Consider the following 16,509-nt stretch of genomic DNA (forward strand, 5'->3'; position numbering starts at 1 on the left):
TTTTTGCGAGCCAGTTTACAAACGTCATTATATCGCATTTCTATGCCCCAAACAAAGGCAAACATATGCCGACCAATGAGTTGAATAAGGACAGATGCTTCCACTCAATTCTCCGCTGTTTCTATGGGCGCTCGTGCTATAGGCGTGTTGTAGCTGCTCCGTTTTGAATTGAGTTGTGGTGGGAGACGCGAACGATTTGGCGGTTAAAAGTTGTTTACGCTGGGCCTGCAGCTTTTTGGACAGTCCCAAGAATATTATTATATTAATTTTTGTGTATGCAACTATTGCACTTAAGATGATCACTAGAGAATTCGTCATCCCCTTGGATAAGGATGAACTCGTCCGCACGCATTTTGCCGAGTATGGCCACCGGGATGTTGTACCCCTGCAGATGATCAACAGAGAAATAAATGGTAATTTTGTGAAAATGTATCTCAAAAGTGAATGATTTACAGCTGAAACTTTATTAAACGCATGAGAGGATTCTATGAGTAATCTTTTTTACATGCTGATGATATTTAATGCTGTTTCAATAGCATTGATATAAGAGCGCTGAGTGATTCAGTTACCGCCTACCTTTTTTGCTAGTGTTACTAATCTTTATAACTTGTGATTGCAGCGATAAGTCAGCAGCAGATAAGCGAAAGAGGACCAGTTGAGCTTGTTCAAGAGAAATTAGATCTGTTTCTTTCTGTTGTTGTTCATGGAAACAAAGTAGAACTACCTTTGTTGCTTCGTTTGTTTAGCAGGATTTTGAGGAGTATGTAGTTAAATAACTTGATTTACCAACTTGTAAAGCCTATGTTGATCGCAAGATTTATATTATGAATTTATCTTTGCTTTTAGTTGTACAAAATCTTATAGCATACTTGGAAAACAAAGCTGAACAGTCACAGAGTTTAGAATTTGAACAGGATGAAAAAATTAAACTATTAGCAACAACTAAAATACTAGCGTATGTCCTGTCGTCTATGTTATGTCAAATTGAAGATCAAATAGCTGACACTAGTAATAATGGAATAGGAAATGTTGGCAAAGTAAGTTTTATGATCGTTAGTAATTAAAAAATTAATTGTTTTACCTTTGGTCCCTTACTAATATATATTTTATCATCTCAGCGTAAGAAAGTCACGCAAAAATCAGATATTGAGGAAGAATGGGAAGCTCAAAGAGAAAAAGCAATGGAGACATTGCATCGCTGGTTACAATTACCACTGAAGTACTTATGGTCACCACCCATTGTGGAAGATTCATTTGTTGGGTAAGACTATCAAGTGAAAAGTAACATTTGTAAAATAATGACATTTCTATTTACAATACTTTCCAACAATCTTTCAATATTTTTAGCACTCTAAGTCAGATCTGTTACAAGATATTGCAGAAAACAAAAGACATTAGATCCAAGCTTGTCAGGAATCTTATCTTCCAGGTATATTTAATAGTTTTTAAGTCATTAAAATTTAATTGCAAGAAAAAAATTATTAATCAAAATAAAATATTTATTACCAGATTCTTGGAACATTAGTCAAAAAATATAATCACGGCATAGCTTGTGTTTTAAAAATCACACAATTAGCTAAGTTACATGAAGCTCTAGCAGCACCAATTGGAGCTGGTATAGTGCTTATGGTTACAGAATGTGGATGTACTGGATTGATGAAAGAAATTGCAAGAGAAATTGGTGAAAATGAACCTGGGGAAGCAGATGCTCGCAATTTTTGCAACTTTCTTGAATCTATTGCAACTACACAAGCAGATGTTGTACTGCCTATTTTAGATAACATAATGGACTACCTTGGTAATGATGTAAGTAATAAAAGTTTTTTAATAAATATCTTTTTTTTTGTGAATTTACTCTTTAAGAAATATATAATGTAAGAATTTATTGTAAATTAGTGTTACATATTGAGAAACTGTGCAATCAGTGTTATGGGATTAATAGTTGCCAATGTTCTTACTGGTGAAGATTTACCACCTGAAAAACGTGCCTTAAGAGACGAATGCTTAGATAATTTAGAAGAACATATTATAGATAATAATGCATATGTCAGATCAAAGGTTCTACAGACCTGGCAAAAGCTTTGTTGTGAAGGAGCTATACCTTTATCGAGGCAAAATAGACTTCTAAAAGCTTCTGTTTTAAGATTAGAAGACAAAAGTGCAAATGTACGAAAGCAGGCTTTAGAATTACTGCGAGCTGTTCTACAAAGCAATCCATTTGCATCAAAGGTAAACAAAAATTAATTTTTTTTCTCGTTACTTTTGACTAAGCTATGACTAAAACGTTATTTGTAGATGAACCAAGAGAAATTTGCTCAAAATCTTGAACAAGCAAAAGCAGAATTGAAACAGCTTCAGACTGAAATATATCATACTGCAGGAGCAGAAGAGGAAAAAGAAGAACTATGGAAAACTCAACTTCCATTAATAGAAGATGCAATCAATAAACTTACAGAAAATGATAGTAAGTAATTTGGAACTATAGTCTTATGCAATGCTATGTATAATTTATGTATATTAATAACATTTTTATTATAACGCATAGAAAATAATGCTCCAAACGAAGAAGATGAAAATGAGGAAAATGAAATCGATGTTAAAGAAACTTTTGACAAGATACAAAATTACATTTTAAGAGATAAATGTTCAAAAGCAGTGAAATATTTACAAAAATTATTTAACCAATCAGGATTAACAAAGGAAATGAAAAATGTGTCAGAAGAAACAAAAAAAGAAGCGTTGTTATTATTTATGTATAAAATATTCATGAATTCGAGTTCTAAAAAAGAGGAGGAAAATGGACAAGCAGTAAATTCTAGAAAGAGTTTAACTACTGGTCAAGAAGAATTAAAACAGTTGGACCAAATAAAGGTCAAGAAGAAGCTTGTAGACTATTTACAGGTAAAAAAATAGATTTTTTACTAGTAAAAGTTGTTTGAATATTATTAAAAAATATCATGATACAATATATTTGCTTACAGAACTGCTATACGTTTTCGATCGAATTAGAGAAAACTATACCGATCGTAGAAAAACTACTGTATTCGGTAAATCCTGGTGATGCGATAGAAGCATGCTCATATTTAGGTGCAGCTTACCAGTTTCAAATAGCAGGAGCTTTACCAGCGGTGCGAAAGGCACTCTTTCAAATTTTTTGTCGTGATCAATCTGTACGCGATAACATAGCCATTGTATACAAGGAAATCTATCTGGACCAATTAGATAATCAAATGTCTAGTCGCGCGAAAGCTTTATCTTCTGTTAAGTCCTTAATTCAACTATTGGATGGGATGTTGCCTGGTCAAAGTGCGGCGCTTGCTAAGCTTGTAGCGTCGTGGAGAACTACTAACGAATTGGATGCAGAAGCATTAAAAGTAAAGATCTTTATATTTTAGTAGGTGTTTTTTTTTTTAATTAAATAGACTATATATTTTTTATTGTAATTTTTTTTAGGTAATGTGGGAAATGTTTTCACTGAAATTGGCAAATACAACTCCTGAGGAAAGTAGATCAGCCTTGATGCTGCTAACAATGGCAGCTCAAGTAGAACCCAACATAATTACAGATAACTTAGATGTTCTTATCAAGGTCGGCCTAGGACCACGAGCACAAAGTGATTTGTTACTAGCTAGAGATACATGTCGAGCTTTTCTGACAATTCAACAGGACTGTTCCAAAGATATAGAAAAGTCTCCAACCAGGTTTCCTAATGATCATGAGATGTTTAATCAAATCTGTAGTCTTCTTAAAGAAAAGTTTTTGGACGAAAAAGAAAACGGGTACATATCGTTTGCAACAGATGCCATAAACGTTATATACCACGTAAGTATAGAAGAAAAGTTAAAATTATATTTTGAGTTCTTTACTTCTATGTTAATTTACCTAATTATTTATTTTATAGCTGGCCGATCAACCAGCTAAACTTGCTGAGGAAGTCTTGAGCCATTCAGCCAAATCTGGCAATTTGATTAGAACGTTAGAAAATAACGCAATAGAAGCTGAAATTTCCGTCTATATAACTTCACGATTTCTTTTTTTGGTTGGTCATACCGGTATTCGCGAAATGGTTCATTTGGATCAATCAATTTATAAAGAATTGAAACGTCGTAACGCCGTACGAGAAAAGAAAAAGGAAATTCGGTCACGCATAAGTAACATTCGTGGACGAAAATCCATGAACATTTCTGTAATGTCTACGGTGTCAACAATGTCTACCACATCAATGCCTGGAAGTGCTCAGCGCTCGATTAGAGGGAACAAAAATGATGATGATCAAGAAGATGGCATGGAAGGCGCGACAGCAGACGATGCTGATGCGGAACATATTAGTATGTGTCTAGAAGAAGAGCTTCTGGCAGAAGGAGGATTTTTAAGCAAATTTTTGTGCGTATATTTTTTTATAATATGAAGTGCTGTATCAAACAGTTATTTTTAATTGTACATTCTTTCAGACCAATCATTTTGAACGTTTGTCAGCATCCTGAAAAGTATACCGACGAAGTTGTTCAAGCTCATGGAGTATTAGCTCTCAGCAAATTTATGACAATCAGCTCAAACTTTTGCGAAGCTAATCTGCAGTTATTCGTTACGATATTGGAACGTTCCACTCATCCACAAATTAGGGCAAATATTCTCATCGGATTAGCCGATCTTATGACTAGATTCCCGAATCAGATTGAACCATGGACATCTCATATTTATGGACGGTCAGTTGTAAAAAATGCTTTCGTGATAATTTAAGCGTCTATTAGTACTGACTTTTACTTTTTTTTCAGACTGAAAGATGACAATCTTAGAGTTCGTACCACATGTGTACGAATGTTATCAAACTTGATACTAGGAGAAATGATTCGCGTTAAAGGACAAGTTGCTCAACTTGCACTTTGTATGGTAGATGAAAATGACACTATACGGTCGGATACCAAACAGTTGTTTAAAGACTTATCCCAAAAAGGAAATGCTCTCTATAATGTTATGCCTGATATATTGTCTTGTTTATCGGATTCCGAATTAAATCTTTCGGAAAAAAATTTCCAGGAAATAATCAAGTAAGATATTTTAGTATAATTGTAACTTAATAAATTGTATGTGTCATTAAATTATTAATACATTATTATTGTTTATAGATATATATTGGGACTTCTTCAAAAAGACAGACAAGTAGACAGTATTATTGAAAAACTCTGTAGTCGATTTAAATTAGCCACGACTGAGCGGCAGTGGCGTGATTTATCTTATTGTCTTTCACTTCTTAAATTCAGTGCTAAAGGTAAATATTTTATACAACTTTATTTATTTAAAAACATTTCCCAAAAACATCCAGTATTCTACAAATTTTATAAAATTACAGGTATACGAATCCTTATCAAAGACCTTCCCTTGCTGAAGGAAAAAATCCACAACGATGACGTGCAAAAGGCCTTGAACTGCATAGTCGAGCAAGCAAAGCGACGACCAGAGGCCAAGACAGCATGTCTTGAGCTCGAAGAGAAAATAAAGGAATTATTGGAGTCTACAGAAGATGGAGAAGAGGGTAGAGAACGAGATGGAGAAGCGCCGAAACCCATATCTGATAGTGAGGCAATGCCACCGCCGTTGAGGCCTGTACCTAAGTCAGTTAAGGTCAAGAAAAAGTCGTCGCGACGCATGAGAAAAGATGAAGACGACAACGATGACGAGGATGAAGATGAAAATTATGAAAACCGACCGAGTAGGAATAGTACTAGCAATCTCAGAAGTTGTAAGTAAATCATTTAATTTAATTTTTAACCATAGTGTAAATAATATAATGACGTATTTTCAATTTTAAATCTAACAGCTAGAAGAGGAAGGCCTAGTTCTAAAAATGATACAACAATGAATAGTGAGTCAGAAGAAGAGGAGACTAATAAAACACTTCAACGACCTACCAGGAGAAGCGCGAGAACTCCTTCACAGGAGCAAAGTACACCAGGTAAATGCATACCGTTTGAACTATTTAATTGATGTTTTATTTATGTTTATTAAATAAAAATTTTCATCAGTTTCAAGTAGAAGAACTCCAGGTAGGAGGAGAGAGCCACCGGAAGCATCGCTACCCTCGCTAAAAAGAACGCGATCATCTAGGACATAAAATCATTTATAGAACAGTGTGGCTAAAGTCCGCTGTTAAGTCACGCCTATCTGTGACTAAAGTAGTCCTTTTTTGCACCGTGTTTATCACGGTGCAAATAAGGACTACTTTAGTTACGAATAGGCGAGACTTGCGGATTTTAGCAGTCTGTGCTATAAAATTTTATACGATACTCTTGACTTAAATGTTTCAGTTTTACACGGCGCTTAGCGCCCTCGCTACACTCGGGTGCTAACTGCGCCGTGTAAAAAAGAACCATTTAAGTCACACGTATCGTAATGTACTATTTAGCGGCGCAATCATTTATTTAGTATTATTAATAAGTTTACTATTTAAACTTGTAAATAAGGTTTGATATGCAATACAAATAACATAGATTTATTGTAATCAAAAATGTTTTTGTATTTGAACTTACACATCATAAAATTTATACAATTATAGAAGATATTTTTATAACAATTAAATTCTGGAAATGCATTAATTTTAACGTCGTTTTTAGACACCTATCATTTTGACTACTTAAGTTAGTAGTCTGATATAAATAAGAACATTAAATGCAACTATTCATCGACTTTGTCTACATAAGTATTGCTGCAGGTTTTTGGAAAAATATATAAAAAATAAGTATTGTCATGCGCACTTTTACTTTCATTTCATGAGATTTCGTTGAAGCATCTTAATTTGTCAATTAGGCAGGAATAACTTCTGTCTTGTTATCTTTGGTTACTAACTGTAAGAGACTACCATTGACGGGTCTTTCTTGTTTTTGTGACCATTTCCAGAAGAGTCTGAAAAATTTCATAAAGCGTTATTGGACGAATTACATGTAGAAGTTTTATTAATTTATGATTCTTACTCGGAAATGAACTCCAAAGGAGTCCAAGTTGTAGTATCAGCTTTTGGCATCCATTTACGATTCATAGGAGTATCTAAGGTGATGGGTAGGATGCTAGCAACCAAGGAGTCAGCTGGAAGGCCGCTACCTTCAGTTGCCAAAGACTTGGTTAGTTGATGAACTGCAGCTTTAGCCATTCCATAACCAATCATTCCTAGAATATAAAATTGATTTGGTGTTACAAACTTATGTATATACTTCAGGTATTAATTGTTAAAAAACCAAGTAATTGAAATTCACCTGGTGTTCCTTCGAGGGCAGCTTTAGCACCGGTTAAGGAAAGGAATCCACCATCTTTTAAATATTCAGAGGCAATTTTAGCAGCTATGACAGAGCTCCAAACACTTTGCTTCCACATCAAGTCACTATTTTTAACAAAGTCTTTATTTGCAGCATTGCCACCAGCCCAACCACCAGCAACACAGATTACTCCATCGAGTTTGTTATCCCCAAGAATTTCTTTTACTTGAGTTAAAATACTATTTTCCTTTAATTAAAAATATTTTATTTTACTAACCAATATTAATATGGATTTTAATTATTTAAAAAATTACATTTACCTGCTCAAGCCAGTCAGATTCAACATTTACAAGCACATTGGCATCTGCTGATTCATTTTGTTTCATGTCAATTGATCCAACCCACTAAAAATTATTAAATATAATGATTATTCTAAAAAAATATGATCTCAATATATGTATTAAAAACACAATGGATGAGATGTTTGTGAGTTTAAAACTATACAATGTTTCATAATGCTATCTTTTTTTATCTACCACACACCACACATTATGACACTAAAGGTTTTTAAATACTCTTGCTTCAAGATTAGCCTTGAAAGGTTATCAATTATATAAAAAAAAACTAAAAGATTGATTAAACAGCAACACTTTTAAGAAATGTAAGGTGGATTTTCTCCCACAGTCATAGATTCCAGAATATGATTTCATTAACATTTATAAAAACGGTTAATAAAAATGTTAATTCATGATAAGGAAATATTTAGAAAGTAAGAACTGGAAAATGTCCTTGAGTGACTCCTTACATCAGTGTAAAGCATAAGGAATTTGAAAAACACTTATAAAAAATTTGCATGATTAAAGTATATTGCTTTTTTATGAGTACAGCATATTTTATCCATAATAAATTCCTCATTATTATGAACATTTATGAAATTTTTTTTTATTATTTTTGTACACAAACTGCTCCAAAATAAAAATATAAGAATTATTTCTACATTATGTATATAAAATACATAATATGCCTAATCACAAATCTTTTTATTATAAACAAAAATGATAATTTTTATCTCTTCTAATAACCTTTTTTGATTTCACAATTCGGAGCAATGCTTAAATTGCATTAGAAGCTACATTTCATTCAACATATGTTCAAAATCCCTTTGGATCAATACCAGCAACAAGTGCTCTCTCTTTAGGACCTCTCATAAAAAAAAAAAATAAATAAAATGCATACTTGAAGCTGCGCATGGCATGATCCAATCCATTGATAAAGCCGGCGAGCAATTTCACAAAAATAATGAAAGAAAAATATCTTACCCAGTTCTTAGACTTGAATGTATTGACGCAGGCGGTGCCCAGTGCGCCCTTTCCACCGTAAACGAAGACCCTTCCGAGGACTGCTGCCATGATCGTGCTTTAGTTGTGAGCGATCTGCCAGAACTGAGCTCCTATGACCACACGGCGACGGGGGTCGCGATGCCTTGAGGAAAAGTGAGAGGTATACGTGCGCGAGTGTCGACGGAACGGGACGGAGATACGCAATCTTTACGTATAGGCAATGAGGAGGGAGATGAATGATCAAATAAGAAAATTATCAAAGTGGGAGGCGTCACGTGATATTTTTCGAGGAAGGCGCTTTTATTTGAACGTTGTTTGAGAAAAAAAGACTCGATGTTGTAACGAATGGTTTTTATTTTTTATGAACTAAGTAACACGTTCATTTCTATCAAATGTACTGTCATAAAAATGTTAGAACTATGCACAATATAAGAATATAAAAAATCGATTTCATTGCATGCACATTTGTATGTATAAAAAGTATAAAAGTTGATTTCGCAGGGTTAAAATAATTTAAGCTTACTATAATATATTATAACTAATATTCAGTTTGCTTTGTCTTTATTTTCAACAATCCAATAGTGTCTTTTGACATTTGGCAACGATATTCTGTCCTTGCTTTCTCGCTTTATTAACTTGGATATGAGATCTTTGGCTCCAGGTGTAATTTGTGGTGGCCAAGGTATATCAACCTTTTTAATTTTCTGATAAGTTTCATCAGATGTGTCACTGAGGAAAGGAGGACGTCCAACCAGAAATTCATAACATAAAATTCCTAAACACCAGTGATCTACATATATGTCATACTTTTGACCATTTACCATTTCTGGAGGGAGATAATCTAATGTGCCACACATTGTATTACGCTTTGTTGAAGGAGCATGAACAGACCAGCCAAAATCAGCTAATTTGATATTTCCATCATGTGTCAATAAAAGATTTTCAGGCTTGATATCGCGATGGATTACATTGTTTCTGTGACAAAATTCTAGTGCATCTGCAACTTGGTATGTGTATTTAGCAGACAAGGGCTCGCTGAACCTTTCTTTAGGTTGTCGCTTTAATTCTTTGTACAGCTCACCCCTGGCTGCAAACTCCAGAACCAAGTATATTCTTTTTTCGTCATGAAAATAAGTCAACAATTGCAGTATATTAGGATGTCTCAAGTGAGACTGAATTTCTATTTCTCTCAAAGCTTGCTTTTCTACGCGAGATTTCATCAATTCAGTCTTGAATAAAGTCTTTAAGGCTACCATATAATTTGTTGTCTTTTCTCTTGCTAGATAAACTCGTCCAAACTTGCCTCTGCCCAATGGAGCTCCAACATCAAAGTCATCAAGACTCCACTTAAACCTTACAATAATAAAATTGCATTTTTATTCGTTATTTATTTTGTTAAGACAAAAAAAAACAAGTTTCTGATTTTTACATACCCATCACCACGAGCTTCTATATGGTCTTCCATAGCATGAACAGTTTCTTCCACGGCATGGACATATTCTGATGGAATGTTAGATGGAAGTCTCATTGTGTCAGTTGCCATGATGAGCCTTATTTAACACTCTTGCATGAAAGAAATCAAGAACTGATCTGAAACAATAGGTAGACCATTTATATACAATTAAAAGATCATGAAACGAATTGTACAATTTTCGTTTCGAAAGTTTGCCTTTTAATGAAAACCTATGAGTATGTTATTTCTCTACTGCAATTATCTTCAGAATAATTGTTTTCACTTATAAAACATTCGAGATGAAAGATTTATGTAGATATGAACCGATTATACTATTATGTCTTATGGTTCAAACTAACCTTAGTAAACTTATTATTGTGTCTAAACAGTAATTGATTCTATGCGTAAAACGCTTAATTATTTGAAAAACAGGCTTTTTTCCTTTCACTAAAGCAATAAATAAAGCTATTTTGAAGATGTATACAAGCTACTTATACACAACTTCCTCAACTGCCAGTTTCAGTTTGCAATTAACACTGCTGCCAATATTGAGATGGCAATGGGAGGGAGAAATTCAGCTAAGGTTTGTTCAGTCGGTCATATTTTTCACGGAGATGAACAAACTTCCTCACGTGACCTGTGAGTTTAATCCACCAATCAGAGCCTTGGAATTTTTTCATGCCTTTTTAGAACACAAGGTGGGGGAGAAAAGGCGCGAATCCTTCACCAGCATGGTGCAATTGGTGATGTACATAACATGTATGTACCTATGCAAAGTGAATGTGATGTGATGATATAAATTGTCAACCAAACAGGTGTATATATTGTATTAGGTAAGTTTATGTGCTCATTGTGTATTGTTAATTAATTCTGAACATCATATGTAAAAATCTTATAATAGTTCTATTTTCTGAAAAGCGAGTAATGGATGTTTATTGTAATTAAAGGAAAGTGTAGCAAGATGGACTATACACCAAAGCGAAGACGTACACATAAGCCGGAGAAAAGTGCACTTCTAGAAGCTTATCCTCACGATTTACAGCTCTATAAAGTACCACCAATTGGTCAGATTTCATTGGTTGAATTTCAAGATTTGGCATTAGAAAGGCAGAAAGGTAAGATCAAAGTGTTCAAAGTATGTACTTGCTACTACATTTTATGAAATATTCATTGATATTTCTTTTTAGTGCTTCAGTTACTCGAACTTACCCTTGCTCAACAACATAAAAGCATTGATGAGATTAAATTAGCATTTACCAGTGCATTAAAAAAAGAAGGATACCATGCCTATGCTCGGCTTGTTAATGCGTTAGGTTGCTCTTCTCACACAGATGTTGACTTAGAAGCAAGAAGAAGAGATCACATAGCGCACTTTGTTTTGCGATTGGCATATTCTTTAAAGGATGATTTGCAAAATTACATGTTAACTTATGAAACTGAACTGTTTAAGTTGAGATTCCATTCTTTAAACAGAGAAGGTCTTACTCAATTTTTAGCTACTAGTGGACTTCATTACTCACCTGTAAGTATATTTTTTAAATATAAAATTCTAAATAATTGGCGCAACTAGTTTGAACTATTAGTAACCTATTTTTATATACTACTGTTGTATTTACAGGTGTCTCAAGAATTCAAAGAGCAAAATAGGGAAAATTTGTATATGTCAACTGCAAAAGAAGGAGATTTTGAGAATACAGATTTTTATGAACTGCCATTTGATAAAGTTGTTGACTTGATAAGTGATCGAAAAGTATATTTACATAAGGGAATAGCTTATGTTCCTCAAAATGATTTAATAACTGTTTTTCTTACTCATTTTCGAACTAATTTATCAATTGAATTAAATGTAAGTTATCGATAATCTTTATGCATAACTGTTTGAATTCTTAGTAATTATATTTGTTTAAATTTTAGAAAGCCAGGAAATTTGTTCTCAATAATCTAGATGATGAAAGATTACAAAGTTTCCTTAAGAGTTTGCCAGAGTGCTTTACAGGTATGGCAAAAGTAGTGTGGAATTCTCAAAATGTTCCTATAGCTAAACTAAATGATGTAAGTATTGCTCTTCTAAAACATTGCAAAATAAAACTATATGATTATTCACTATTTAACAAACGTTTTTCATAGTTGTCAAAGACTTCCTACCCTCTGTGTATGAGAATTATGCATGAGCATTTGACAACAAATCATCATTTAAAAAATACAGGACGTTTACAGTATGGCTTGTTCCTTAAGGGAGTAGGAGTTACTCTAGAGGACTCCATAGAATTTTGGAAAAGTGAAATGACAAAAAAGGAAGATTGTAATGAGGATAAATTCAATAAGCAGTATTTGTATCAAATACGTTATAATTATGGAAAAGTAGGAAGGCGTGTCGATTACAGACCAGCAGGCTGCAATAAACTGATAAGTGAGCCTGTTGGCCCTGCCGAGGTTCATGGTTGTCCATATAAACATATGGACACGGATGAATTAACGAAAAAACTATTGGAGTGTCATTTACCGCATTCAGGTAATAAAAAAAATGGTATTGAATTTTAAAATTTCGAGTTTCTAGCTAATGTTTTTCTGAAATATTAAGATGTTGGAGAAATCACGAAACTTGCCAGTGAGGGCCATTACATTTTGGCTTGTACAAGATATTTTGAGAGTACCCATAAACAGCCACCTGCAAGAATGTTCCTTCATCCAAATCATTACTTTCAAGAGAGTCGAAACATTCTAACAATAGATGAAGTAAAAGGTAAATAAATTTGATGCGAAATAAGAACACGAGCATAAAGTAGTCTGTTTCTGATTTGATCTTTTTATTTAATATTTTTCTAGAAGAAACTGCCGTTCAAGACACATACATGCCATTATCTCCAGAGAAGATTTCACAATCCATCAAAGTAAAAGTTGAAAATAATTTAGACACGAGTAATTCAGTTACGCCGTCCAGACAAATTGAAAAGAAAGTGAGAACGTTGGATAAAAAGGACAAAATGGATCCTACTAACATCGAAGCATTGTTGAACGATGACAGTGATTGAGTGCACAATAAAATTGTGATTCTTTTATTAAAAAATTCTGCGGTATATTATCGCATAGACATTGGTTCATTTTTATATACGTGAATAAATATATTTATAGAAATTTATTTTTGAAAATACGATCATCGCTAAAGGACTCAGTTTTTGTGCATCTACCCGCTTACTCCGGATTGACGCTGGTATTTCGGGATATAGTTATCACTGACGTCTTGAATCATTCTGGCTACGAGTCGTTCAAAGTCGTACTCGTGTTTCCAGCCCCAATCTCTGCGGGCCTCGCTGTCGTCGAAGATTTGTGGCCAGGTATTCGCTGTAAAGTCAAACGTAATATGAAATATTTTAATTTAAGCTAGAGTTTAAGATTGTATAAAATACGATATAATAAAGTACGTTAGTCTTCGACGGTCTGAGTTACGATTTGTAAATAACCAAACAAAAAGAACTCGCAAAGTCAATAACATTTCTTAATCAACTTGAATATGCACTCGCACGTACCTATGTTTTGTCGGCTGTCGGGGTTGTATGTGATTTGTAAATCTGGAATGTGCTTCTTGACCTCGGCGAAAAGCTCCTCGGGTGTAAAGCTCATCGCGGTGACGTTGTACACCCGACGATGGAGCCTCTCGCATGGAGCGTTCAGGAACTGAAAGAGGGCGGACAAGCAATCGTCGATGTACATCATGGGCAGGCGTGTGTGAGGCTCAAGATAGCACTCGTAACGCTTATGTAGCAAGCCTTCGTGGAATACAGCGACAGCGTAGTCTGTTAAATAAAATTGCATATCGTTGATGAACAATTGATCGATTCATTTACATTTTTATACACTTTTCATCTCAATATCGGTACAGATGTAAGAACGATTATCAAACGTTTAAAATTTAACGGATCGGGAACAAGTTTCCACAAGTTGCTCCACGCTCAACTCTTCGAAGCCCACAAAAAAGTGCAGCGTCGGCAAAAAAAGCGCGCGTTTACGGATGGGGGGATAAACGATACGACTGCGTTCACCAGTAGGTAGTTTGGGCGATCTCTGCGCGTGCAGCTTCGACAACGGCTCTCCAATTACGGCCTATAATATCCCCTTCCAGCGGTGGATTGCGTTATTACCACAATTACTTTTAGACCGCGCGCCGGTTTGCTGTTGGCGTATATCGCGCTCTACTTCCTGCGAAAACGCGGGATTCCGAGTCGTGGCGTTGAACTTCTTGGTACTTCTTTGATTCGCGATTCTGATTCTATATAACGATTGAAAATAAATCAATTACCGGTGGTACCACCGCCAGGAGGGTCGCTACTGATGACACCTGGGAAGCGTAGGCAGCGGAAGTCCAGACCAAATTTGTGGTGGTAATACTCTCCGAGAAGCTCAGCATGAACCTTGCTGACCCCGTAGATGGTACGTGGCCTCTGCACAGTGACATTGGGCGTCGGATTCCTCGGCGAGTCAGGACCGAACGCTCCGATCGTCGACGGCACGAAGATGCGCAGATTGTACTGCTTCGCCAACTCGATCACGTTGTGCAAACCTGCGAAGAGAGCGTCGTTGTTGTTGTAACTTTCAAATTAGAAATTGCTAACTAATGTCGTTTCAACGTTCGGATGATGGGTTTAATGACTTTTCGCGTGTTGCGCGCATTATTATACGAAAGTGAAAACGAAAAGAAACACGATGCGTGATGCAAATTATAACAAGGCGACGCGCGTAATACACAAGGCAGTTGAGGAATGCAAAAGTAAGCGGACAAAAGTGAGAATTGAAAAGCAAAAGTGAATCTTGTCACACCAAGACCAATTATTTACTTTCACTGGCGCGCACTTTCAGCGGAAAATCCCTCGCGCAATTACACGGTAACAGGAGAAACGAATTTCTTTTTTTTTCACGAAGAAATATGCTCACTTTTTTTGGAAAATGAATCGTTATAAAAATGTAAAATGTTCTACCTTCAATGTTCACTCTGACGGCGAGCGGCACGTTCTGTTCGCCAACGGCGCTGAGCAGCGCGCTGAAGTGTATCAGCCAGTCTATCCTGTTGTTGACGACGATCTTCTGGAGGCCCTTGAAGTCGAGGATGTCGGCAAAAATGAAGGGGCCGCTCAACAAGCCGTCGTCCGTCGGTTTGATGATGTCCGACAGGATGACGTTCTCGTCGCCGTAGTTCTTACGCAGCAGTTTCGCACATTCCGTGCCCAGTTGGCCAAGACCACCTGATAAAGATCATTTAATTTTTCACATACCTTCACCGTATAACCGAAGAGATATGCGAAACTCACCAGTGATCAGGATTCTCGGCGGTCTGGCGGATCTATCGTGGAACCTGCTCTGTGTTTTGTCCGTCGCTCCGACTCCGAGCAGCCCTTGGGTATTGAAATCCCTGCGGAAGTTTCTGGCTATGCCACGGCTCACTGTCCTCAATAGCTCTTTGCCCAGCATCCTTGCAGCTTAGGTTCCGACGCTAGTATGACGATCGCTAATCGCTATACTTGATTCGCAAAGCCGGAGAGCGAAAAAAAAGTTGACACCTTGATCGCCTTGCGTATTATATGTGCTTTATGGACTTTCACTTCACGCCAGCGTCAATCCTCTTTGCGAGCGTTGATTATTTATCGACCTAGCACATTTGTGGTTGCGAGCTAAAAGCAAAATACCTCTGTTAGTGATTTCGTATAGTGGTAATAGTTGATAATAGTAAATTAATGGATGAATCAAAATGCCAACGAGATTGGCTGTTTTTCTTGTCAACTGCGCGTCTAAGCTCTTTGTAACTCGTACGTGGATCGTTGTAAACAAACAATATTGATCTCGAGTTACTGGATCACGTATATACACCTATTTAATTGCTGCCACACTATTTATGCAGATTTTTAGGATGATGCTTAAGCCTAGTAATTGCATGTTCTCGAGGCACTCATTACACGAATTAGTTACCATCAATAAAGATGCTAATAAATTGGAAATTGGAAAAAATTAATTGAAATAACTTTGAACATCTGTTTTCAATAATGATCGACTGCGCTGTTCTGACAAACGCGAGCTATGCGGTCTGGAATCGAATCCAACCGAAAAATAATGCATTGATTCTATATTTTTTATATTATTAACTGATAAATTTACCTATTTTTGATTCTGGAACGACTATACACACCTGTCTGAGCGAGCGCGAGAAAACGAAACGTGGTCGGAGCTGCCACTGAGATCGAACTGATCGATTCCTTTTGCCCCGTTCGCTTTGCGCCTCAGGCGAGCGCGGCTATTATGCCTGATTATACACCAGGGAATACTGGATTTTTAAACAACCAGTTGGAGTGATCCGAGCGTTAGAAGAAATACGCAGTCGCCGAACGCCGCGAGCTCCCTGACTTTCACGCAGACCGAGTACGGGAACTTGACGCTGATCTGCGTACACGTGCCGATATTGACACTTTGTTTTTAACTTCGT

General features: G+C 35.9%; 5 protein-coding genes across 8 annotated transcripts; 2 read left to right on the forward strand and 3 right to left on the reverse strand.

Moving 5' to 3' along the window:
• The first annotated feature begins 117 nt into the window (after positions 1 to 117).
• LOC100122595 (condensin complex subunit 1) lies at positions 118 to 6,576 on the forward strand. The gene is made up of 18 exons (XM_031931100.2): positions 118 to 413; positions 620 to 760; positions 847 to 1,037; positions 1,119 to 1,261; positions 1,348 to 1,429; positions 1,510 to 1,806; positions 1,897 to 2,229; positions 2,296 to 2,464; positions 2,546 to 2,901; positions 2,982 to 3,374; positions 3,454 to 3,822; positions 3,902 to 4,383; positions 4,452 to 4,706; positions 4,776 to 5,048; positions 5,127 to 5,269; positions 5,351 to 5,740; positions 5,819 to 5,953; positions 6,024 to 6,576. Exons 1-18 carry the CDS (start codon positions 296 to 298, stop codon positions 6,110 to 6,112), a joined length of 4,359 nt encoding a protein of 1,452 aa, XP_031786960.1. The 5' UTR covers positions 118 to 295; the 3' UTR covers positions 6,113 to 6,576.
• Positions 6,486 to 8,791, reverse strand: LOC100114241 (dihydropteridine reductase). Its single transcript, XM_001607493.6, has 5 exons — positions 8,567 to 8,791; positions 7,568 to 7,651; positions 7,248 to 7,494; positions 6,969 to 7,161; positions 6,486 to 6,900 (listed from the first exon to the last, which is right to left on the reverse strand). The coding sequence occupies exons 1-5, from the start codon at positions 8,654 to 8,656 to the stop codon at positions 6,801 to 6,803; spliced, it is 714 nt and encodes a 237-aa protein (XP_001607543.1). The 5' UTR covers positions 8,657 to 8,791; the 3' UTR covers positions 6,486 to 6,800.
• A 132-nt stretch (positions 8,792 to 8,923) lies between these two features.
• Positions 8,924 to 10,583, reverse strand: LOC100122583 (aurora kinase B). The gene is made up of 3 exons (XM_001606146.6): positions 10,400 to 10,583; positions 10,021 to 10,177; positions 8,924 to 9,940 (listed from the first exon to the last, which is right to left on the reverse strand). The coding sequence occupies exons 2-3, from the start codon at positions 10,128 to 10,130 to the stop codon at positions 9,133 to 9,135; spliced, it is 918 nt and encodes a 305-aa protein (XP_001606196.1). The 5' UTR covers positions 10,131 to 10,177; positions 10,400 to 10,583; the 3' UTR covers positions 8,924 to 9,132.
• Positions 10,584 to 10,733: 150 nt separating this feature from the next.
• LOC103316213 (DNA primase large subunit) lies at positions 10,734 to 13,865 on the forward strand. 2 transcript variants are annotated; one of them, XM_008208882.4, is made up of 8 exons: positions 10,734 to 10,873; positions 10,959 to 11,155; positions 11,228 to 11,562; positions 11,659 to 11,886; positions 11,955 to 12,092; positions 12,168 to 12,552; positions 12,622 to 12,783; positions 12,867 to 13,865. In XM_008208882.4, the coding sequence occupies exons 2-8, from the start codon at positions 10,969 to 10,971 to the stop codon at positions 13,070 to 13,072; spliced, it is 1,641 nt and encodes a 546-aa protein (XP_008207104.1). In that variant the 5' UTR covers positions 10,734 to 10,873; positions 10,959 to 10,968; the 3' UTR covers positions 13,073 to 13,865. The 2 variants fall into 2 exon arrangements, with proteins under 2 accessions (XP_008207104.1, XP_008207106.1); XM_008208884.4 differs by having other exon boundaries at positions 10,735 to 10,873; positions 10,988 to 11,155; positions 12,867 to 13,189.
• LOC100122557 (L-threonine 3-dehydrogenase, mitochondrial) lies at positions 12,827 to 16,467 on the reverse strand. 3 transcript variants are annotated; one of them, XM_008208886.4, is made up of 6 exons: positions 16,216 to 16,467; positions 15,344 to 15,703; positions 15,014 to 15,277; positions 14,338 to 14,598; positions 13,568 to 13,834; positions 12,827 to 13,382 (listed from the first exon to the last, which is right to left on the reverse strand). In XM_008208886.4, the coding sequence occupies exons 2-6, from the start codon at positions 15,501 to 15,503 to the stop codon at positions 13,225 to 13,227; spliced, it is 1,110 nt and encodes a 369-aa protein (XP_008207108.1). In that variant the 5' UTR covers positions 15,504 to 15,703; positions 16,216 to 16,467; the 3' UTR covers positions 12,827 to 13,224. The 3 variants fall into 3 exon arrangements, with proteins under 3 accessions (XP_008207108.1, XP_008207107.1, XP_032456177.1); XM_008208885.4 differs by having other exon boundaries at positions 16,185 to 16,402; XM_032600286.1 differs by lacking the exon at positions 16,216 to 16,467 and adding an exon at positions 15,789 to 15,867.
• Between the last annotated feature and the right edge of the window lie 42 nt (positions 16,468 to 16,509).

This window comes from Nasonia vitripennis, chromosome 5 (assembly GCF_009193385.2).
Source record: "Nasonia vitripennis strain AsymCx chromosome 5, Nvit_psr_1.1, whole genome shotgun sequence".
NCBI classification, from domain to species: domain Eukaryota; kingdom Metazoa; phylum Arthropoda; class Insecta; order Hymenoptera; family Pteromalidae; genus Nasonia; species Nasonia vitripennis.